We start from the raw sequence: 24,502 nt of genomic DNA, 5'->3' as shown, positions 1-24,502 counted from the left end.
CCTTGAATGGCTGTGCCCTGCCCCCTTCCCTCCTGTCTCAATGCCAGTATTGCTGCCTCAGGTGGGCCCTCAGTGTGTCTTCATTGTGGTAAAGGAGAACTTCCTCTCTCTTCCTGACAGCTCCTTTGTAAGGAAACTGGGCAAGATGGATTGTGTGAAATGACATTACTTAGGTTATTCTTCAAAAGTTCTTCAAAGGATAGATTCATTTGAAAAACCCTGAGAACAGCTGAGACAGGAATAAAAATGCAGTCCCTGGCCCACCAGGCTCAGGCACAAAAGCCTTGTCATTTCGTGGGGCCCTGTGTGGAGGCCTCTCGTTGGTCCATAGTTTCTCTCCTCCTTTTCTGCCTGTACTCCACCCCCAAGACTTAACTTTCAGTTTTACTCAGCTCATCTGGGAAATCCTTTTTGTGGCGCTCAGGCCCCTTGTTTGATGAGTGAATCCTGAACACATCTGCCCAGGGTCTGCCTTTAATCTTCTCCAAGGAATCACAACTTCTCCATTGGTCCATGGAGATAGTTGAGTGGTTTGTGGAGAGCAGAGTTTGCAGACTCAGATGAAACACTGAATCTGCCTGGGTGAGTTTGATTTGTTGTCAGGAAGCTATTCTAATGGGGGGAAAAGGTCTAGCTTGCAGGCTTCCTGCTAAGAGTCCTGACTGAAGATCAGTCAGGAGAGGGGAGGTCTTACTAGAAGGGGGATAAGAAGCAAAGAAAGGCTTTGTTTCTTGGAGTGACTGTTTATTTCTCCAGGGTGAATCTGCCCACATCTCCTTCCATTTCTATAATTTTGAATTGCACCTTGCTAAGGACAGCCAGAATCCTTGATTTTTCAGACATAGAAAGTTCCTTTGGTCAACAACAGGAACAAAAAACAGAGCAGTCTTTGAGTGCTAGTGTTTTCCTTTCTATCAGAGTGACAATGCAGTGTTTCTGCCTGACTCTAGATCAGTCCGCATCACCTCGGCCTGTCTGTGCTCAGGAGCCTGGTGCTGTCACAGCTGGCAGGCTCTGAGCCTCTCTGTGTTCTCTCCTCCAGACCCAGGGAACCACTGCCATTCCTTAAATCACTAACCTGATTATCCTTCTCCCTGAGACTTATCTGCCACCCAGAAACAGCTCAGCGGAGAGGTCAGCAGCAAGAGAAGCACGTAGGAAGAATTTCTAGAAGGGACATCTGGAAGCATCTAAATTCTAATAAAAATTACCACTTACTTAAACATTTTTTTAATTGAAGTATAGTGAGATTACAATGTTGTGTGAATTTCTGGTGTACAGCATAATAATTCAATCATATATGCATATATATATTCATTTTCATAGTCTTTTTCATTACAGGTTACTACAAGATTTTGAATATAGTTCCCTGTGCTATACAGTAGAAACTTGCTGTTTATCTATTTTATACGCATAATAGTTAGTAGTTAGTATCTGCAAATCTTGGACTCCCAGTTTATTCCTTCCCACCATCTTTCTTCCCTGGTAACCGTAAGTTTGTTTTCTATGTCTGTGCATCTGTTTCTGTTTTGCAAATAAGTTCATTTGTCTTTTTTTTAAGATTCCACATATAAGTGATATCATATGGTATTTTTCTTTCTCTTTCTGGCTTACTTCACTTAGAATGACAATCTCCAGGTCCACCCACATTGCTGCAAATGGCAATATTTTATTCTTTTTTATGGCTGAGTAGTATTCTATTGTATAAATATACCACATCTTCTTTATCCAGTCATCTGTCGATGGACCTTTAGGTTGTTTCCATGTCTTGGCTATTGTAAATAATGCTGCTATGAACATTGGGGTGCATGTATCTTTTCAAATTAAATTCCCTCTGGATATATGCCCAAGAGTGGGACAGAAGACACAGTATTAGACATGGCAGCATCAGGTGAGCTCTCAGAGATGGCCCTTACAATGGTACAGAATGTACATTATCCCCATCATCTCAGCCTTTTAAGGAACCAGATCAGATGGGGGTAAATGAAACTACGACAGATTAGATAAGCCTAGTGCTGCAAAGGATTGATTACCTTGTAACAGACCATGAGCAGCAACTTCCAGGGACCTGAAAGAGACACATTTGGACATAAGAGTCACAATCCCTGTGAAAAATGAGGTCTGTGTTTACCAGGTGGTATTAGAGTTCTGTATAAATTCTTCCTACCCAAATGCACTTTATGTATCAGGCTAGTTTTACTATCAATAATGTGATCTTGAAAGGTTGCTGACCTCCACTATGTTGTAACCCAATGGATTTCCCAGAAAAAACAACACACAAACACACACACACTAGGAGAAGAGTAAGCCACCCCAGGCCTGATGTTAGTCCTTTGTTCCCACATGTCTAAGCCAATCCCCAATCCTGCACATTTCCCTCCTCCTGCGCTCACTCTCATCTGCTGCCTCCATTGTCTTCAGCACCCGGCCCCTCATCATCTCTCCCCGGAGCCCCTGTGCAGGCATCCCACCTGAACCTCCCAGGTCCACGCTGGGTCCATCTGACACCTCACAGCTCCAGTGCGCAGCTCGCTGTGCCCCCACTCTTCTCTGACGGGGAAACATGGGTCATTGTCCTTCCTCTTGGAAATGGGTCCCTAAATGTTATGTAATTTAGGAAGTGTCACATTTATGTCACTGTAGCTCTTGTGAGACCAAAGGCCAGCACTTTTCTGCTCACCAGCCACACGGACACTTGCAACCTCAGAATAGATGCTCTGTACTCCAGGAACAGCCCATTTCCTCTCCCTAATGCATTTTTCCTCTCTCTCATGCCATGTTTCCTTCCTCTGCTTGAGCCTTCAGTTCAACCTTTGTGTTTACAATTTGGAATTCTTGAACAATCCCTTATTTTCCCCCATTATTTGATTTCTGAACATGTACAAATTTCTAGCAGTATTTGTCACATCTGCTCTTTTGTATATATACGGGTGATTTTTTATTTACTATTACTTTTCAGGTAAATATCAAGTCCATAGTGGCTTAAAACATCTGTTTAGAGTCACTTTTCTGATTATGAATATTAGTCCAGTTGATAGATAAGTCATTGTCAAGGATAACTAACTGAATGATCTTGCCTGATATTTTGAGCTCTTTTTCCCTCATGACTGACATTCATTTCATGTGTGTTTCTATGTTTTTAGGTGTCTGACTCATGTGACCCTATGAGCATACTTATACCATCTTCCTCCCCATCATGCTCATGCACAAACATCTTTAGTCTCCTATCAATGTCTGACATATTTCCAGGCTAAGGTGAAATCACCTTTCACACATTCAAGACTTCCCAGAACCTCCCACCTAGTCTGGATCTCTTCATCTCCACACATCCCATTGATCTGGGTGTTAATTGGGTAAATGAAGTCACCTCTGTTTGCTTTTCATTGACTCAGTGGGGTAGGAGAAAGGCCTCTGAAGAAAAACCTCAAATATATTTAATTCATTCCCATTCTGTGTAGTGAAGGTACTTGATTTTTGTAAGTCACTGTCTCTATTTACACATTTGATTAAAGGTTTGCTCTTACCGTAAATGCAAACACATTTTCATATATTATGTCATGATAATAAGGAAAATCATTCTAAATGTACAGCAAATGTTGGCAATGGTCACCGTGTAAATTAGTCATCAGAGCAGGTCTTTGGGATAAAAGAACAAGTAATGAGAGAGTTTACTGAAGTGTAAGAAAGCATCACACTGATCTGTGGGGCATCATTCCTGCTGAGAGAAGAGTAGGTTTGAAAGCCCAAACACGTAAGTGGTTTCAGCCTTATATATTGATGATCTTTCTTTCTTTCTTTCTTTCTTTCTTTCTTTCTTTCTTTCTTTCTTTTCTTTTTTTTTTTTGCACAGGAAACAAAAGCAGGATAGAAGCTGAGTCACACATGGATCTTGGTAAAAAATGAATCAGGTCATTCTTTGTTTAGCAAATATAAATATTAAGAATAATTGCACAGATAAGGGTGGATGGAATTTGCCATGTGATATAAACCATGAACCAAGAGTAAAGTTTTAAAAGTATCATGAAATGTCCTTTTTAACACATCAGCAAGCTTCTTCCCTTTTTTCTTCATGTTTTCTTTTACGTCCTTCAATAATTTGGGCTTGCCCCACCCTTGATTTCTACACAGCTGTTATCAGTTTATTGCCACCTTTCTCACTCTGTCCCCTTTTAATATTCCCAAATCACGCAGGGATCTGTGAGTACAAGAACCCTTAGAAATCAGGATGTGTGAAACAGGGGAGTGGCTGGCATGGCGTCAGGAATACTGGTGAACATACAGGAGAAGGTAACCTGCCCCATTTGCCTAGAGCTTCTGACAGAAACCAGGAGCCTTGACTGTGGCCACACGTTCTCCCAAGCCTGCATCACTGCGAACAATAAGGAGTCCAAGACTGGCCAAGAAGGAGAGAGCAGCTGCCCTCTGTGCCGAGTCAGTTATGAGCCTAAGAACCTACGGCCTAATCGGCACGTGGCCAACATAGTGGAGAGGCTCAGGGAGGTCAGGCTGAGCCTGGAGGTGGAGCAGAAGGAAAATCTCTGTACACACCACAAAGAGAAACTCCTGCTCTCCTGCAAGGAGGATGGGAAGGCCATTTGCTGGCTTTGCGAAGAGTCTCAACAGCGCCATGATCTAACCAGAGAGGACTCAAAGAGATACAGCAAAACTCGTTCACGCAGCCTACAGAGCTCAGTAATAAAATTCAAGTTCTGAAGGAAAACCTTCCCAACAAGGATGAAACTCTAAAACAGAATCGAACAAATTCTGGAGCTGAAGAACACCGAAAGTGGGAAGAACACGTTAGAAAGCATTGAAAGTAGAGCAGACCAGATGGAGAGGGAATTCATGAGCTCGCACGTTGAAATCTAGAAATGATATGAGTAGAAGAGGAGAGAGAAATAAGACATAATAATGAGTTAATTTCCTAGGACTATCGGACTCTTTTAGGAAGGGCACCATTAGGGTAACAGGTATCCCAGAAGGAGCAAAGGGACAAAAGGGAGCAGAGAGATTTTAAAGAAATAATAGCTGTGAACTCCCCAAACCTGGGGAAGGAACTGGATATACACGCCCATGCACCTGAGAGAACACTTAATGACCGCATTGCAAAAAGGCCTTTTCCAGGACACAAGATACTAAACTTGTCAAAACTCGATGTCAAAAAGTGAATTTTAACTGCAGCGAGTGTAAACAGGATGATCATGTACAAAGGAACCTCGGTAAGACCATCAGCAGATTTTTCAGCAGAAGCCCAACAGGCCAGGAAGGAGTGGAATGACATTCTCAAAATAGTGAAAGGCAAAACTGTCACCCAAGAATACGCTATCCAGCAAAGTATCATTCAGATAGGAAGGAAAAATAAAGACTTTCCCAATCAAAAGCCGAGGGAGTGGATGAACCCTAGACCCCCTCTTACAAGAAATTTGAGAGAATATTCCTACCAGAAACAAAATGGCAAAAATACACAAAACTTAGAGAAAAGTGATAAGTAGACAGAACCAGAATATCACAATATCCATTATCATTCTGTCATTGACTTACTCCTCTTGTCTCTCCCATTTCTTCTTTTTAACTATGATGTTAATGTTTTGTTTGTTCTAAATCTCTGCACCATCACTATCCTTTCTCTGCCTGCCTTTCTTTTCCTCTGCTCTATGCACATGGAATGTTTCACTACCCACCATCACCTCAGGCATTCCTCCACAAACTTAAGAAAAAAATATGTCTAGCGAAAGAGTTACTTGAATAAATAATGTAGGTTAAAACCCTTTTATTTTTAGAACTGTAGAAATCGAACCTATCCATACAAAGTCAACTTTCTCAGTGTACCATATTATATCATATTCTAGAGTAAGGTCAACCAAGTAGGCTACTAAACCCATATCCAGAAAATGTTGGTTTATAGCATTCCCATGCTAAAAATCACATAGTTTTAGTATCATTCTACTAACCATCATCTCAGGAACCATAATTGTAATGATACGCTCACACTGATTAAGATTTTGAATTGGCTTCAGAATAAACATAGTATCTATTATCTCTTTCCTAATAAAAATACTTACTCCATGAACCATAGAAACATCCAGCAAATTATTTTAACACAAGCTACCATGTCAACATTCCTATAATTGCTATCAGTATTCATTTAGTATATTCAAATCAATGAACAATTTCCCAAAACATTTAATACAACAGTAACCACCATCAAAATGGTAGCCGTTATCATAAAGTTAGCACTTTCCTCATTCCACTTGCGAATGACCAAAGTTAAACATAATCCACCAAGAGCAGGCCTAATCCTATGAACAGGACAAACACTTTCAGCAATATCAGTTTATTTCAAATCTCACTATTCGTCAACATAAGCGTGATACTAACCATAGTCATATTATCCATCCTAATCAGAGCTTGAGATGGACTTAACCAAGCCCAGCTAGGAAAAATCATAACCTATTCATCAGTTGACAATATAGGATAAATGGCAGCTGTTATAATACGGCATTTAACCACAATAATTCTAAACATTGATTTCCAGTATAATAACACTCGCTCTCTTTATGTTATTCATGTGCAATTCCTCTACCATAATAATATCACTAGTGCGGAAGAAAATACACTGTTTGGCACAGAGCTTTAGAAATTACATGGTTCAGCTGAGTCATTGGATTACTCTCATAATTCAGCTATGTCACTTAACAGAATTTTAGAAATTTTTCATTACTGTATTACTCAGGGTTCTTCAGAGAAATAGAATCTCTTTCTATTAGCTAGCTAGCTAGCTATCCACCCTCATCATATACATTGGAAGGTGCCCTATTATAAGGAGGAGGCTCATATAATCATAGAGGCTGAGAAGTTCCAGACCTGCCAACAGCAAGGTGCAGACCCAGTAACTCAGTCCAAGTCGGGAAGCTTCAGACCGGGAATATCTATGACATAAGTTTCCGTCTCAGGACGGGAGAAGACCCGCGGAAGCAGAAGCAGGCAGGCAGGAACAAAAAGAACAAATTCTTCCTTCTTGCACATTTGTGTTCTTTTCAGGCCTCAACAAATTGGATGATACCCATCCACGCCACGGAAAGCCAGCTGCGATACTGAGTCCACAGATCCCATTCTAATCTTGGCTGGAAAGAACACTTTCACAGACACACGCAGAAAGAATGTCTAAACTGGGCACCCAGTGACCAGTCTAGTTGACATATAGTAATAACCGTCACACGAATTCCCTGGATTCATTTTTCTCATGTTGATCATAGGCGTTACGTGTAAAATAGTGTCAGATGACATTGCTCAACAAATGATGCTTCCGAGGGTTTCATCTCTGGCTGCTTATTTAGGAAACTTGCCATTTTGGCCATAGTGAATCCACGTTCTGAAAGTCAGCATCAGTGTTCTAGCGCTCTGTGATAGCCCCTGTGACTGGCTGCCGGAGAAATGTCAGAGTTGGAGAAACTTTTTTCTCTAACGTGTCTTAACAGTGCACGCTGGACGGATTCATTTAGTTTCGCTGGAGGACACTGGACAGGAGAGCGCTTCCAGTAGGTGAGCCCTCAGTGGGGCGTCTTCACTGTGATAAAGGAGAACTTCCTCTCTCCTCCTGACGGGTCATTTGTAAGCAAACTAGACAAGGTGGATGTGTGTGATATGACATGGCTAGGCTAGCCGAGTTCTTCAAAGGATGGATTAATTTGAAGAGCCATGAGAACACAGGAGACAGGAATAAAAATACATTCCTTGGCCCACTAACTTCAGGTGCAAAACCCTTGTCATTTCCCAGGAACCTTATGTGGAGGCCTCCCACTGGTCTAGCTTCACTTCTCATTTCCTGCTTGTACTCCACCCACAAGACTGAACTTTCATCTTCCCTCTCTTCTACTGGGAATCTTCTTGGTGAAGATCAGTTCCCTGGTTAGTGAGTGAATGCTGAACACATGTGCCCAGGCCCTGTCTTCACCCTTCCCTAAGAAATCACAACTTCTGCATCGGAGAGTGAAGACACTCGAGGGTTTTGTGAGGGGCAGATTTTGACAGACACAGAAAGAACAACTGAGTCTGCTTTGGTGGGTTTTACTTGCTTTCTGGAAGCTGTAGTAAAGAGGGAAAAGGCTGGGCCTGCAGGCTTCCTGCTGAGAGTGAAGATGAGACTGGGGCAGGGGGAGTCTTAGAAGAAGCAGGGTTGGAAGAAGTAAAAGGCTTTGCTTGTTCCTTAGAGGGACTGTTTGTTCCTCCACGGTGAATCTACACACGCCTCCACCCCATTTTATAATTTTGAAAGCATCTTGCTGAGGACACAAGATTACTTGATTTTTCAGAGCTAGAATGTCCTTTCCCTCAACAAGGACAATTGCAGAGGGGTCTTTGAGTCCTAATAGTTTAGCGCTTATCAGAGCAGCAGTGTAGTGTTTCTGCCTGACTCCGGAGAAATTCTCACGACCTCGGCCTGTCTGTGCTCAGGAGCCTGGTGCTGTCACAGCTGGCAGGCTCTGAGCCTCTCTGTGTCCTCTCCTCCAGACCCAGGGAACCACTGCACTTCCTTAAGTCGCTAACCTGCTCACCCCTCTGCCTGAGCCATATCTGTCACCCGGAAACAGAGCTCAGCTGAGAGATCGGGAGCAAGAGAGGCATGTAGGAGGAACGTCCAGAAGGGACGTCTGTTCTAACTTTTAATAAACCAAAGGAGTTACTTGACTGGGGTTGATGATATAAAAAGATGTCAGAAGAAACAGAATTATAACAACATCATGAGACTCAAAAGGGAAGGATGTGAGAGGAGCCTCTGTGTTTCCTCCCCCTCCTCTGTCCTATGGGCAGTACAGCTGCACCCACCTAACTCGGCCAAATCTCTCTTCTCACCACGCCTTCCCCTGATCTGACCAAATCTTCCTTCATCAAGGTTCACTCTGGAGATGATCCCTCGGCTGTGTATTCCTAGACCCCTTCTCAGCATGAGTTGTTATAGACACTTGTCTTCTGAACTCGCACAGTGCACTTTCGTCAGGCCAATTATTACAGGACTTTAGAACTGATTTATTACTTTACTGTTTTAGGTTTCAGTTCACTAGTGTTGTCAGGAGTTTATATGAAACAAAATTAGATGACTGCCTAGGAGGTAACACATTGCACGACTTCCCTTTCTTATTCTATTTGGGAAAAGTAACGTTTTCCATTATACCATCCATGAGTTGTGGCTTTATCATGATTAGACAACCTGTTTTACTGCAGTGACCAGAGAAGAAAGTTCTTTCTATGAACTTAACTTCTGGACTTTTACATAATAATTGTCTTTTTATGTCCTTTAAGCTTGTCTTTAGGTGTTGCCGCTGGGATGTATTGAGTTTGCAATCTCATGAGCTCAGATGTCAGAAGACCGACTTGTAAGGTGCAGTCAGCTGACACCATGGCAGCCACATGACCTGATGTTTCATCAGGCAGATGCCACTCTCTTTCCCACGTCCACCTCCCTGACTGCTGGGGAGCCCTTGGGTCACTGCTTAGGTAGTGGGGGGGTCATCCTTCATGTGTGAGGACCTGTTCCTTCTGTGTGTGTTGTGCTGCAGCTGCTTTGACAGTAGCTCCTTGGAGCCCTGCAGGGAAAATAAATTCTGCAACCCCATGGCAGAATCCAGACTCTGCTCTCCCTCCTCTGTAGGTTCTTGACTCATCTCAGCATTGGTTGGATCCTGAAAGGTATGAGAAATAGACAGAGGCCCCACCACAATATTTGGACAACAGCATGAGTCATGAACTGATACAACGTCACCTCTCATCTTGTTACTCATTAGCTAGATCTTTGCCACCTTTGGCAAACTGCAGACGGCCTCTAGGCTATTTTCAGCGTCTGTACCTTCATCTGCATTGCATTTACAGTTCACCTGCAGCCTCCTTCTGTATCAAGTGTTCTTCATGCGTGAGGAACATGGCGTAAGTGTGGAGTTTCAGCAGGTGTACATTTATCTCTGGGCAGCTTTGTAGCTTCTCCCTCCCTTTTGCTGAGTAAAGGGAAACTTATTGTTTGTTTCATACTGGCGGTCTTTCTTTTCCCATCAAACGTTGACAACCATCAGGACACGTTTATTGCTTCACGGCCCCATTTGCCTAGAGTAGCTACAGAACTCCCGAGCCTGGACTACGAGCACCGGGCCATGCTGAGTCCAGGTTGAAGAAGGAGCATCACTCTGCTACCACTCTGCGATGCTCCCTCTGACTGACCACCAGGAGTGGCTTCCAGACTGGACCACCCATGCCACGCACACAGCCTCATAGGACATAAACTACCAGGTTCACTTAGCTTAGCTGGGAGTTTCAAGACAGGGGACACAGCACTGGATGGCTGGCTCAGGTGCGCTCTTGGAGGTGGCCCTTACAGTGGTCCAGGAGGTACATTATCCCCATTATCTCGGCTGTTTAAGGAACCAGACTAGGTGAATATGTGTGTGAAACTACCCCAGGGGACATAACCCTGTGGCTTATCTGCTTACCTTGTAAAGGTTATGAGCAGCAGCTTCCAAGGAACTAAAAGAGACATATCTGAACATACCAGTCACAGCCCCCTGTGAATACGGAACCTATGCTTACCCTTGGCATTTCAGCTCTGTATAAAGCCTTCCTAACCAAACGCACTTTATATGTCACGATAGTTTTCCTGTCAATAATGTGACCTTGAAAGCCTGCCAACCTCCACTTTGTTGTAACCCAGGAGGTTTCCCAGGAAAACATCACACACACATACACATACACACACACGCACACGCGCGCACACACACACACACACTAGGAGAAGAGTAAGCCAACATTGTCTGTAAAGCAACAAAGACCCCAGGCCTGATGTTAGTCCTTTGTTCCCACGTGTCTAAGCCAGTCCCCAATCCTGCACGTTCCCTCCTCCTGCGCTCACTCCCATCTGCTGCCTCCATTGTCTTCAGCACCCGGCCCCTCATCATCTCTCCCCGGAGCCTTTGTGCAGGCATCCCACCTGAACCTCCCAGGTCCACGCTGGGTCCATCTGACAGCTCACAGCTCCAGTGTGCAGCTCGCTGTGCCCCCACTCTTCTCTGACGGGGAAACATGGGTCATTGTCCTTCCTCTTGGAAATGGGTCCCTAAATGTTATGTAATTTAGGAAGTGTCATATTTATGTCACTGTAGCTCTTGTGAGACCAAAGGCCAGCATTTTTCTGCTCACCAGCCACACGGACATTTGCAACCTTATGATAGATACTCTGTATTCCAGGAACAGCTCATTTCCTCTCCCTAATGCATTTTTCCTCTCTCTCATGCCACGTTTCCTTCATCTGCTTGAGGTTTCAGTTCAACCCTTGTGTTTACAACTTGGAATTCTTGGACAATCCCTTATTGTCCCCCATTATTTGGTTTCTGAACAACATGCATCTCTAGTATTTTTCTCATCTGCTTTTTCACATCGACATATATGGATATGTGGCTGAATTTTAATTTGCCATTACCTTCCAAGTGAATTTCCAGTTCATAGTGACTAAAATCCTCTGTTTAGACTCATCTTTCTGATTATGGCTGTTAGGCCAGTTGCTAGCGTGTAAGTCACCATCAAGGAAAATTAGCTGAAGGATTTTGCCTAGTACTTTGTGGATTTTTCTCAGGGCTGACATTCATTTCATGTGTGTTTCTATGTTTTTAGGTATCTGACTTCTGTGATCCTATGAGTATACCTGTACCATCTCCATCCCATCCATCCTTATACATATATACACACATGAACACACACACACACACACACACACACACACACACACACACATACACACAGGCTTAGTCTCCTATCAATCTCCTTGACAGAATTCCAGGCTCATACATGGATCTTGGTAGAAAAATATCAGATCATACTTTTGTTTGGTAAAATTAAATAATAAGAATCATGAACTGAGAGCAAAGTGTTTAAAATTATTATGAAATGTCCTTTTTAACAGGTCAGCCAGCTCCTTTCTTTTTTCTCTCTGTTTCTTTGTTTGTTTGTTTGTTTTGGCCTTCAATAATTTGGTCTTTGCGCATCTTTGATTTCTACACAATTAATATCGCTTTCTTTGTACCTTTCTCTGATGCCTTTTAATATTGCCAATCACGCAGGGATCTGTGAGTACGAGAAGCCTTAGAAATCAGGACGGATGGAAACAGGGGAGTGGCTGGCATGGCGTCAGGAATCCTGGTGAACATACAGGAGGAGGTGACCTGCCCCATTTGCCTGGAGCTTCTGACAGAACCCTGCAGCCTTGACTGTGGCCACACGTTCTGCCAAGCCTGCATCACTGCGAACAACAAGGAGTCCAGGACTGGCCAAGAAGGGGAGAGCAGCTGCCCTGTGTGCCGAGTCAGTTACCAGCCTGAGAACCTGCGGCGTAACCAGCTTGTGTCCAACATAGTGGAGAGGCTCAGGGAGGTCAGGCTGAGCCCAGAGGTGGAGCAGAAGGAAAATCTCTGTGCGCGCCACGGAGAGAAACTCCTGCTCTTCTGTAAGGAGGATGGGAAGGTCATTTGCTGGCTTTGCGAGCGGTCCCAGGAGCACCGTGGTCACCGCACGTGCCTCTTGGAGGAGGTTGCCCAGGAGTACCAGGTAACAGACCAGAATGGAGGGAAGACAGGGCAGAAAACGGTACTTGAGGGGAAACCTCCACTTGGCAATGGGCTTTATTTACCTGGTCACCAAAGACCCAAAGCCTGTGGCCTCTTCTCTTCCAGTGTGTACCTTCTGGTGTCAATGGACATGTCTGTGTATTCCACCCAATTACAAAATAATAACCCTGCACACAGCCTTTCAGGTAGAAGTAGATACTTACGCACTTTGTGCTGGATGGTGGGGACCTGGTGCCAGAGAGAAGCTCTCATTATCACTCCGAATAAGAGGCTAACTAGGACACTGGGTGAGCTAAGGTGGAAGTCGTTCCCTTGCTATAGGATCCGGGTTCTTCTAGGACAAAGAGAATCAGTCCTCTGTCGGTGAGATGTTGGGTCTTCTATCTCTTGAGTCTTAAGAACACATTCACTACTTCATGGTTTTTCCCAAGTCATAGATTCTAATTGCTCATTTCTATGGATTCCATTGTCTGGAAACCCGACCATTTCTCCCCCGTTTATCCTCTGCAGTGATGCTGAGCAAGCCCAGAGCTTGACTCTGGTGTGCTTCTTTTCTCACAGGGGAAACTCCAGGCAATTCTGAAGAGGCTGAGGGAGGAGCAGCGGGAAGCTGAGAACTTTGAGATGGAAGTTAGAGAAGAGATCACTGCCTGGAAGGTAGGTGGAGACACTTCCTGAGGGAGTTAGACAGGTATCTGGGCAGGACCTTGATGTTAGTCTCAAGGAGATAGCTTCCTCTTTGTTCCCTGACAGTCAAGTCCTTTCATTGGTCCGTTTGTTCATCCTTCCCCTGATAGGGCTGAGGGCTGAGAAGCGCACGTACCCCCAGTGAACACCGCCACCCCAAGGGAGGTATTCGTGTGCAGGGGCTCTCTGCTGAGGATGACGCGTGAATTTCATGTTCCGTTCATGTCAAATGGCAATGGCGGATGGTTCTGTCCTCAGTGTTCCACTTTTGGCAGAGGATTGTGGGAGGGGATCGTGAGTAATTACAGGGAGGCACGAGCATCCTGGACACATTGTGAAGCCTAGCACCCACAGGGATCCTATTTTGGCTCAGCGGGGCCTAAGTAATGCAGACTTGGGGCCATTAATTTGGAATGTGATGGTGAAAAAGTGATGGACAATAACCAGCTTCCCCAGGAACTCTTTTCCTCCTTCTATCTCACCTCCCTGTGGGAACTTCCTGAGTACGTAGGTCTTTTTCTGGTTCCCAGTGTCAGCCTGAGAGTTCTAATTCCTCTCTCTCTCTTTCATTCCTGAAGCATCAAATGGAAAATGAGAGACAAAATGTCCAGGCAGAGTTTAAAGAACTGAGAGCTATCCTGAACGATGAGGAGCAGAAGGAACTTCAAAAGCTGAAGGATGATGTAGGAGGTATTCTGCGTAACCTGGCAGACTCTGAGAATGAGGTGGTCCAGCAGAGCCAGTTGGTGAGAGACCTCATCTCAGATCTGGAACAATGTTTGCAACGGTCAATGGTGGAGATGCTGCAGGTAAGCCTGGGGAAGTAGCCTCAGCATCTGAGAGCTGAGACAAATGAAGCCTAGGTTTCCATCTCTTCTGTATTGTTGTGTTCTTTCTGGTGTTGTCACCAAGGTTGCTTTGGCCCTGCTGTGCCCCTTCCCTGCATCTCATCTGGGGGGTATAAGAATAAGTGAATGCGTGAATTGAATTCAGGAATAACAAGAGGAATTTTTATTTTTTAATGTACCATGTTCAGTGCAAAAATGTGACTGTGGAGAGAAGATTCACTGTCTTCAGTGATTTGCTAGAGGCCCCTGTTATCTGTGATCCAGTGTTAAGCATTTGTCAGATAGCTCTTCATGACGCAGCTTAGTCACGAACAAATGCACTTCTGATTGCAAGATGTTTTTTCTTTCCCTTAATGTGTTGATATTTTCTTTCTCTTTCTCTATTTCTGGAGATAATTTTTGAAGGACTGTTATTTATTCTTTAAATATTAATGGAATTCATTATTGAAGCCATCTCACTCTGGCTTTTTCTTATAGGAAAAGTTTAAACTATTTTACCTGTATTAGGATTATTTCTATTTTTCACAGTCATTGAGTCAGTTTTTGTATGTTTTTGTAGGAAATTGTCTATTTTCAGTTTTCTTATTTGTAGGCATAAATTTCATTATAATAATCCTTTATTATCCCATTAATTTCTGTATTATTCACAGTAGTGTCCCCTCTTTTATTCCTGAGTTTGGTGATTTTCTGTTTCACTTCTTTCGTGGTCAGTTTATTTATGTTTTGTCAATTTATTGATTGTTTTCAAAACCAAAGTAATGTCTTATTTATTTTGTCTATTTTAACCTTTTCTTATTCATTACTTTCTGTTCTCACATTTGTTGCTTTCTGTATGTGTGTGTATACTTGTGTGTGTGTTTGTGTTTGTGTGTGTGTGTGTGTGTGTGTGTGTGTGTGTGTGTGTGTGTGTGTGTGTGTGTGTGTGCTGCTTTAATATGCAGTTCCTTAGTTTCCTGAGGTGGGAACTTAGATCGCTGATCTGAGACCATCTCTTGTGATACAATGTTTAATGATGTAAGTGCATGTCCTTAGTTGTATTCCTCACATTTTGATTGTTTAGTTTTAATTTTCATTGAATTTCAACTTCTTCTCAGATTTCCTTTGCAGTTTTTTGTTTTGTTTTGTTTTGCTTTGTTAAACCTTGGATATTTTAAAGTGTGTTGTTAATTAGAAAATACTCGGTGACTTATGAGTTTTACTTCTGCTGTTGATTTCAAATTTAATTCTGCTGTAATCAGAGAACATATATATTTTATTACTTTAAAACTTTTAGGTTCATTGACACTTGTTTATGGCTTAAGAACTTTATGTTCAGGAAAATTTTCTATATAAATTTGAAAAGACTGTGTATTCACAATTATTGGGTAAAATGGTCTATAGCTGTTAGTTTGGTCAGGATGGTTGATAGTATCGTCCATGTCGTCTATAAATTTGATGGTTTCCGTATAAGCTAGTCTCTCATTGTTAAGAGTGAGATTTTGAAATGTGTAACTATTATTGAATCATCTATTTCCCCTTTTAATTTTACTTTATGTACTTTGAAGCTCTGCTGTTAGGTGCATATACGCTTGTAATCCTTATAACTTTTTGATATACTGAACCTTTTGCCATAATAAAATTTCTCTTTCACTCTCACATAATACTTATTGTCTTAAAGTCTATTTTGTCTACTATTTATATAAGCACTTGACCTATCTCCTGATTATTGTTTGCATGTTTTTCTGTGTTTTTACTTTTGCCCTTTTTGTGTTGTTGAATCTAAAATAGGTCCCTTATAGATAGCAATAGTTGAACTTTGCTTTTTATCCAGCCCTACCATCTGTGCCTTTCACTTGTGGTATTAATGCATGACATTTAATGCAAGTATTGATATGGCTGTGTTTAACATGACCATTTTGTATTTGCATTCATTATGGCTACTCTAGTTTTCATTCTTCTCTTTCTCCTTAACTAGCTACTTCTGTGTTAAATGAATTTTTCAAGTATACAAATCTCAGTTGTCCTATTTTCTCACTGTATTTTTATAAGCTTTTTTCCTAGTGGTTGCTCGAGTGATTACAATATGTCTCCTACCCTATCATCGGCTACTTCCAACTACACTAAGCTATTTCTAGTAAAAATGGAAACTTCCTTCAGCACTATTTCATTTCCTTTTGAAAACAACGGAGGGATGTTTTTAAATGGGCTGCTCATCCTGTGTAGGCTCCTGCCTGCAGGCGTGCAGATTTTTTTGTTGTAACTGGGAGGAGAAGCTCTTTTTTCTTCTAGAGTTTATATGAGGAGATTCATGTTTCCTTTATGAGCTGAGAATAAAGCTAATATAAGTGGAATAAACAGAACTGGAGAAAGATAGAGACCTGATTCTGATGACAAAGTTTGAGCTTCTTAATTAAAGTTTGAGTAAAGTTGTAGCTCTCCCCCAGAATCATTTATCATTTCTCTACTTATTCTATATTTATTTGAGTTTTGTCTTGTACAACAAAGGAGCCCTAATACAGAAAGAATTTTTTTCCTAAACCCAGCTATGGTCCTACTTTTTGGTGACATGAATGAAGTAAGTCTTCAGTAAAAGAGATCAAATATAGTGGTACATATATGTTCAAACAAACAAAACAATATCTGTCATGATTAAGAAGGTTAGATGGCTAAAAACTCTAAAGGATCTGGACTAAACTGACTCAGTAGAGACCAAAATGCAGATAAATTCTGCAGTTTTTAGGGCAGTGAGTGGATATTGAGAACATGATGAAAATGGGGTACAAGGGAGGAAACAATTTGGTCAGTGAATGATAACTAACATATTAGACATTCTACGTCACTGATTCCTGTGGCTGTTTCACGACTGAATATAATAATATGCATTTAAGAGACAAAATTGAATAAAAATAAAGAGTTGGAAATGAACTGCACATATGGGCATGCTGAATTAAAGACAGTGGAAGGGGTCATTAACAGTGCATAAATTGAGAAGAGAGAGACCTCAAAAATACCTGCATGAATACATTTGCTTACTTGTACCCTCAACAAAAGCCTTATAAATAGTTTGGGGGAGATTAGGATTATGTATTCAACTTTGATACTCCAAAGCTTCGATAAATAACAGTCCATCATTTCACAGTTTTAGTGAATAAATGACAGCATTTAAATCATCTCATGAAGTATTCAAATCAACTCATGGGCCATCAAATTTACAGGCCTCTCATTTTTCCCATAAACATGTCTCATCTCCTGATATGGAAGTTTCATGCTCTTTTTTCGTAATGGCCAAAGCATTTTTCACCTTTTTGGGAACCTGACAACATCACATGAGTCTCTGGCATGACTGACCTCACTCTCATCTTTACTTTCCGGCTCTCACATTGAGTCAATCTCTATTCCCATAATCAGGGGCTGGTGGGGACATGAAGAAGCTTTGTAAGTAGGGGAACTGCTTGGTTCTTGACTCGTGTTTTCTCTTTTCTCACTAGGATGTGCATGGCATCATAAAAAGGTATGTGTGGGAGACCAGACGTGGTCCTTTTGGGCTGTGAAATAATAGAAAGCCATTGGAGTTATCTGGTGGCCAATTCGAGTAAAATAATGTTCAGGGAAGAAAAAATGGGATGCACATTTATCTTAAATTTCTGTTCACAAATCATAGCTAGATTGTTCTATAAATACTGAGAGTGGACTAGATTCCATAGTAGACAGTTTTGGTCATGGGAATTTGCAGAGTTTGCGTCTGTAGTAGTATTAGGGATAACACTTTCGAATGTCAGACACCTGTGACCTCAAATATTTAATTCACACTGTGTGTCATTATCTAACTCGGATTCTCATATTTAACAGGTGTTTGACTTGTCATGGGAAGGTCAGATCTTCTTTATCTGTCAAGCATCCAGAACTAGAGAAAACTCCTTTATATTTGAACTTCTGCCCTGGGTATAGAAGAGACCAGCTTCTTATATATATTTCCATTTAAATTTCCAAAAATAGACTTAAATCTCCAGGAATATTTTGGCCCTGATGCAAACAATTGATCCATCTTGGTCACATACTCTAGAAGCCAGAATGAAAAGGTAGCAACTTTGTGTCTGAATTTGCACCCCTACTTGGCAGCATCAAACTCTTTACAAACACGTGAAATTCAGACCACTGTTGGTTTAGTGTTCATGATGTCTTAAATTTCCGAAGGGTTTTTACTTCTTCCCAGAGAACCTGAAATCTCAAGTTATTCTGAGGGTCTCCTGTTGGGGAGCAGCCTTTGAAATTTTGGGGACACTCTGGACAATATTCTCATACATGATACATCTCAAACTCGCAGGAGGCAGGTTCACAAGCTCATTTTCTGACATCTTCCTGGAAACCCATATCCATGCGGTGACTTTTCCACCAATTAAACTTTTTAACGTACCAAAATTTTGTTCTGTTGAGTCCATTATTACCTATGATTTCTAGGAGGGAGAGGGGGAAAGGTTAATTATTTCAGTTTGAAAGGGACAAACTGTGCTTCTGAGAGATCAAGACCTTCTCAGGTCACACAGAGGAATTGGGAAAGTGAACATGAGCACATTTGTTCTGGCTCCAAGATCAGGCATCCATTGCCTCCTTTCTCAGGGTCTCTAGGAACGACCCTACAAGTGCATCTATGGGGTGAAAATATAGAAAGTCACTGGTTTTCAAGGGATAAAATATCCGAGGTGTGGTGGTCAATTTTTATCATCCCTAGGAGTGAGATCCCTGACTCTGAAGAAGCCAAAAACCTTTCCCAAGGGACAAAGGAGAGTGTTTCGAGCTCCTGAGCTGAGACAGATTTTGAGAGCATTGGATGGTGAGGAGTGCTTCCCAACGTGGGTGTCTGTGGGATTGTTGTGATGGCTGCAGAAAATGGGCAGCAGCTCCAATTTTCCAGGGGTGGATAGAGGCATTGGAGGCCAGATGCTATGTGCTGACGATATGGTGGTATTTAATGGGGAGTGACCAGCTGTCTGGTTCATTCTCTCTTTTGCCAGTTTTCTACTTCACAACAGTCCTTCCCCTAAACTGGGAGAAAATATATTTCAGTCCTAATTCCTTTGATTACATTTAATATTATGATTTTTATCATTTCAGAGCTGAGAGACGTGCAACGCTACTGGGGTAAGGAGAAATCACACTGTCATCAAGCCACCCTCTTTTCATCAACTTTTAGAGTCTTTCATTTTCTAGTAGGTCTCCTGTTTTAAGACCCATGTCTCCCCTCCCAGCATACACAAACACAAACATATTTTCTTTCCCTTAAAGTTCTTCTAAAGATCCCTTCCACGACATCACAAATAAAACTACATCGTATCCCTCACTCAGTGCTGTTATTTTTCAACAGTTCCCGTGACCCTGATTCCTCCAAAGCGTAAATCAAATGTTGTCATTTCTGCGGATGGAAGACGAATGAGTTATGTGCATACTTTTGGACAATCCAATGCATATCTGAATGGTGATTATCAAGACCCTGGTGTCCTAGGCTCCCCATTTATTACAAGAGGAAAACATTACTGGGAGGTAGATGTGTCACAGAAACGTGCCTGGATCCTTGGGGTATGTGATGAAAACCAACAGAGAAATTGTATGAGACTTTTATCCCAAGAACATGAAAATTATCAACCTGTTTGCTTGCAATATCAACCTAAATGTGGCTACTGTGTTATAGGGTTACAGAATTATCAATATTATGCTTTTGCCCAGTCTCCCTCCTCTGATCCCTTAAAGATACCCCTCTCCCTGAGTGTTCCTCCCAGGCGTATTGGGGTTTTCCTAGACTATGATGCTCTCACTGTCTCATTTTTCAATGTCACAAACAACGGGTCTCTCATCTATAAATTCTCTTCGTGTTCCTTTCCACAGAAACTGTATCCATATTTCAATCTTATGAAATGTGAGGCCCCCATGACTCTGTGCTCGATAGGCTCCTGAACCTTCTTACACTCACACCCACTTCTTTCTCCTTCCTCTTCTTGTGCATGCATCTAACCCGCCTGAGCTCATCTGCACCATCCCTCCATTTATCTTTCTTCCATCTATTTTTTTTTTCCATTTGAATGTTTTTCATTCATCAGTTAGGCTATTCAGCTGGCCTTGTGTCATATTTTTTGGTTCAATATCATGTCTGGATTGAGAGAAAATCTTAATTCATCATTTTCCATACCCAAAGATAAAGTGATTACTGCCGTACAAAGAAGGAGCAGTCCTGATGGAACACCTCTGCAAATTTTTACAGCCTCATTTCCTTTGGCACTGACCAAGAAGAGGAAGGGATGCTTCTTAAAAACTTCATATATTATCAAAGCCCTTGTGTTTACTTGTCATTTCCTAAAGTGTGATCCTGAGTGGTGTCTCAGTTTACCTATATTGTCCCTTACTCCTTAAGGAATTAAGGAGAAAATATCATAAATAACATGTACTAAGATTGGAAATTTTGTGTCCAGAGTATGTGACTTCAAGCCCTGTCTCTCCGCATATGAGCAGTGAAACCTTGAAAAACATACTAGAACACTCTGTTTATTTTCTTAAAATGATCCTGGTATAAAAACTGCACCGTATATAAGATCATTGTGAGTAGATAAATGTTATTTATTATAAAGCATTTAAGATTCTCAACTTCACAATAAATACTAGATCTGTTAGTTACTGAGAAATATAAACTGTGTCAGTGTCTCATTAAACAGGTTTGTGCCTTCAGGGGCACAAGGGTTGTTTCTACTGTCGTCTCATTTTCCAGATTCTAGATCCCTCTGTGCTGCTGACAAGACTACTCCAACTCTCCCTGCCATGGAAAACTGTGTGTGTATGAGTGTGCATGTGCACACTCTTTGATTAGTAGTCATCCATGGAAACTGAAGGAAATCAACCTAAATTTTCCCTTTGACCTCTGTCTTCTTGTCACCCCATTGCTACAGTGATTGAGGTTCTGTCTCACTGAGAAAACTCTATACCCTTGAATTATTGACAAATGACTTTCTAGGGACAATGATGGCTTTTCATTTGCTTGCATGCCCAGTTCTCTAGTTGAGGATGAAACACCCACATATAAGAATTGGAAGCCCTGAGTTTTCGTATACAACAGAGAAACATCTGCACATCGAGGGGCATTCACTTTATAACAGAGAATCTTGGCCCCAGAAATGAAGCCCTCCACTGAAAAGAATAAGGTATCTCTAAGTTGCTCCCAGTTCCAGATCCTCTCCTCAGTAAAATGCCAAAGGTGTCCTGGAATCTCTTCAATACTTGGCGCTGGGATAACTGGACAGCTACATGCAAGAGAACGACAATTGAACATTTCCTCACACTATGTAGAAAAGTAAACTCAAAAGGGATTAAAGACCTAAATGTAAGCCCTGAAACCATGAAATTCCAAGAAGTGACCATAAGTAGGACACTCCTCAGTATAGACCTTGGCAATATATTTTTCGATCTGTCTCCTAAAACAAAAGAAAGAAAAGCAAAAAGAAGCAAACCCCAAAACAAATGGTCCGTAATTAAACGTAAAAGATTTTAAGAAGCACAAATCATGGACACAATTAAAAGATACTCTACTGAATGGGAGAAAATATTTCCAAGTGCTATGATCATTAAGGGGTTAATATCTAAAGCTTATGAACAGCTCAAACAACTCAATATTTTAAAAAACCAAAGAATTCAATAAAAAATGGGCAGGAGACCTGAATACACTTTTTTCCAAAGAAGGTACACAGATGTTCAAAAGGCACAGGAAGAAATGGTCAACATTGCTAATCATTAGAAAACTGCAAATCAAAGCCACATTGAGCTATTATCTCATGCCTGTCTAAATGGTTATCATCAAAAACAAAATGGTTATCAACAAATAACAAACATTGGTGAGGATGCTGGCAAAAGGGAACCTGAGAGCAATGTTGATAGGACATTAAATTGGTGCAGCCACAATACAAACAGTACAGAGGATCTTCAAAAAATTAAAAGTGAAATACTGTATGATCCAGCAATCCCACTCCTGAGCTTATATAGCTAAGAAAAGCATAACACTAACTTGAAAAGACACATATACCCCAATGTTCACAGCAGTATTATTTACAACTGCCAAGAGATGGAAGCAACCTAAGTTTCCGACCAGATGAATGGGTGTAGAAGTTGTGGAATATACACAATGGAATATTACTTACCTTCAAAAGGAATGAAGTTTTGCCATTTGCAACAACATCAGTTATCTGAAGTACATTATGCTTAGTGAAATAAGTCAGACAGTAAACAACAAATATTCTTTGTTATCACTTACAAGTGGAGTCTAAAAATGAAATCAAAGTTACAGGACGAAACAGAAGCAGACTGACACATACAGGGAACAACTGGTGGCAAAACTGAGGAGCAGGAAGGAGGGAGGGAGAAGATGTGTGTATGGGACCAAGAGACACCAACTGCTATGTGTAAAGTGAATAGGGTACAAGGATATACTGTACAGCACAGGCAAGTATGGCTGTTGTTCTGCAGTAACTCTAAATGGAGTATCATCTCTTAAAATCTTGAATATGTGAAACTTGAATACTGAGACAGCCTTCTTGACCTAGCTCCTCCCAGCTGTGCCCCTGTCCCATGTGGAACCTGTATCTCTAAGGGATCTCAGATGGATGCCAGGAAAGAGCCCACCATCCCGGTGATGACAGTGGCTCTGGCAGAAACAAGGCAGCAACCACCGTGGTGGCACATGAAGCTGCAGTGAAAGCATGGAGGCACCTCTTACAGAACCGGTGCAGGCTGGAAAGTGCGAACTCAACCACAGCCAGAGGAAGCGCAGGCAAGAGACATCCAAACTTCTGTGATATCTCCACCTACTGGAACACCAACCAAAGGAGCCTCACTCCTAACCTGTCATTTTATTTCACATGCACAGACAGAGAAAAATTCATTCACTGAATCACCATGCTGTTCACCAGAAACCAGCACAACATTGGAAATCAACTATACTTCAATCAGAAAGCAACATGAAGAACCAGAATTACACTACTTGACAAAAGGAAAATGCCAATTTTCCAGAAATCAAACTGAAAGTCATGGAATATTGTGATCTAACCGATAGAGGACTCAAAGAGATACAGCAAAACTCACTCAGGCAGTCTACAGAGCTCAGGAATAAAATTCAAGTTCTGAAGGAAAACCTTCCCAACAAGGATGAAACTCTAAAACAGAATCGAACAAATTCTGGAGCTGAAGAACACCGAAAGTGGGAAGAAGAACACGTTAGAAAGCATTGAAAGTAGAGCAGACCAGATGGAGAGGGAATTCATGAGCTCGCACGTTGAAATCTAGAAATGATATGAGTAGAAGAGGAGAGAGAAATAAGACATAAAAATGAGTTAATTTCCCAGGACTATCGGACTCTTTTAGGAAGGGCACCATTAGGGTAACGGGTATCCCAGAAGGAGCAAAGGGACAAAAGGGAGCAGAGAGATTTTAAAGAAATAATAGCTGTGAACTCCCCAAACCTGGGGAAGGAACTGGATATACACGCCCATGCACCTGAGAGAACACTTAATGACCGCATTGCAAAAAGGCCTTTTCCAGGACACAAGATACTAAACTTGTCAAAACTCGATGTCAAAAAGTGAATTTTAACTGCAGCGAGTGTAAACAGGATGATCATGTACAAAGGAACCTCGGTAAGACCATCAGCAGATTTTTCAGCAGAAGCCCAACAGGCCAGGAAGGAGTGGAATGACATTCTCAAAATAGTGAAAGGCAAAACTGTCACCCAAGAATACGCTATCCAGCAAAGTATCATTCAGATAGGAAGGAAAAATAAAGACTTTCCCAATCAAAAGCCAAGGGAGTGGATGAACCCTAGACCCCCTCTTACAAGAAATTTGAGAGAATATTCCTACCAGAAACAAAATGGCAAAAATACACAAAACTTAGAGAAAAGTGGTAAGTAGACAGAACCAGAATATCACAATATCCATTATCATTCTGTCATTGACTTACTCCTCTTGTCTCTCCCATTTCTTCTTTTTAACTATGATGTTAATGTTTTGTTTGTTCTAAATCTCTGCACCATCACTATCCTTCCTCTGCCTGCCTTTCTTTTCCTCTGCTCTATGCACATGGAATGTTTCACTACCCACCATCACCTCAGGCATTCCTCCACAAACTTAAGAAAAAAATATGTCTAGCGAAAGAGTTACTTGAATAAATAATGTAGGTTAAAACCCTTTTATTTTTAGAACTGTAGAAATCGAACCTATCCATACAAAGTCAACTTTCTCAGTGTACCATATTATATCATATTCTAGAGTAAGGTCAACCAAGTAGGCTACTAAACCCATATCCAGAAAATGTTGGTTTATAGCATTCCCATGCTAAAAATCACATAGTTTTAGTATC

At 41.6% G+C, this 24,502-nt stretch overlaps 2 protein-coding genes across 5 annotated transcripts; both read left to right on the top strand.

Annotated features, from left to right (window-relative positions):
• Positions 1-451: 451 nt before the first annotated feature.
• On the top strand, positions 452-20,702 carry LOC116656649 (tripartite motif-containing protein 5-like). 4 transcript variants are annotated; one of them, XR_004323338.1, is made up of 8 exons: positions 7,960-8,060; positions 12,099-12,582; positions 13,164-13,259; positions 13,868-14,098; positions 17,605-17,627; positions 18,846-18,947; positions 19,229-19,255; positions 19,479-19,592. XR_004323338.1 is itself a non-coding variant. In XM_032489203.1 (8 exons), the coding sequence occupies exons 2-8, from the start codon at positions 12,160-12,162 to the stop codon at positions 20,063-20,065; spliced, it is 1,488 nt and encodes a 495-aa protein (XP_032345094.1). In that variant the 5' UTR covers positions 7,963-8,060; positions 12,099-12,159; the 3' UTR covers positions 20,066-20,702. The 4 variants fall into 4 exon arrangements, 3 of the variants coding, with proteins under 3 accessions (XP_032345093.1, XP_032345092.1, XP_032345094.1); XM_032489203.1 differs by having other exon boundaries at positions 7,963-8,060; positions 17,605-17,633; positions 18,853-18,947; positions 19,479-20,702; XM_032489202.1 differs by lacking the exon at positions 7,960-8,060 and adding an exon at positions 452-582 and having other exon boundaries at positions 19,229-19,548.
• On the top strand, positions 3,855-4,894 carry LOC116666461 (tripartite motif-containing protein 5-like). The gene has a single exon (XM_032489205.1). It carries the CDS (start codon positions 4,252-4,254, stop codon positions 4,711-4,713), a length of 462 nt encoding a protein of 153 aa, XP_032345096.1. The 5' UTR covers positions 3,855-4,251; the 3' UTR covers positions 4,714-4,894.
• Positions 20,703-24,502: the final 3,800 nt, after the last annotated feature.

The sequence above is a fragment of the Camelus ferus genome, chromosome 10, assembly GCF_009834535.1.
Source record: "Camelus ferus isolate YT-003-E chromosome 10, BCGSAC_Cfer_1.0, whole genome shotgun sequence".
In the NCBI taxonomy this organism is placed as follows: Eukaryota; Metazoa; Chordata; class Mammalia; order Artiodactyla; family Camelidae; genus Camelus; species Camelus ferus.
The sequence above is the reverse complement of the archived record's forward strand: the minus strand, read 5'-3'. Positions and strand labels throughout refer to the sequence as shown.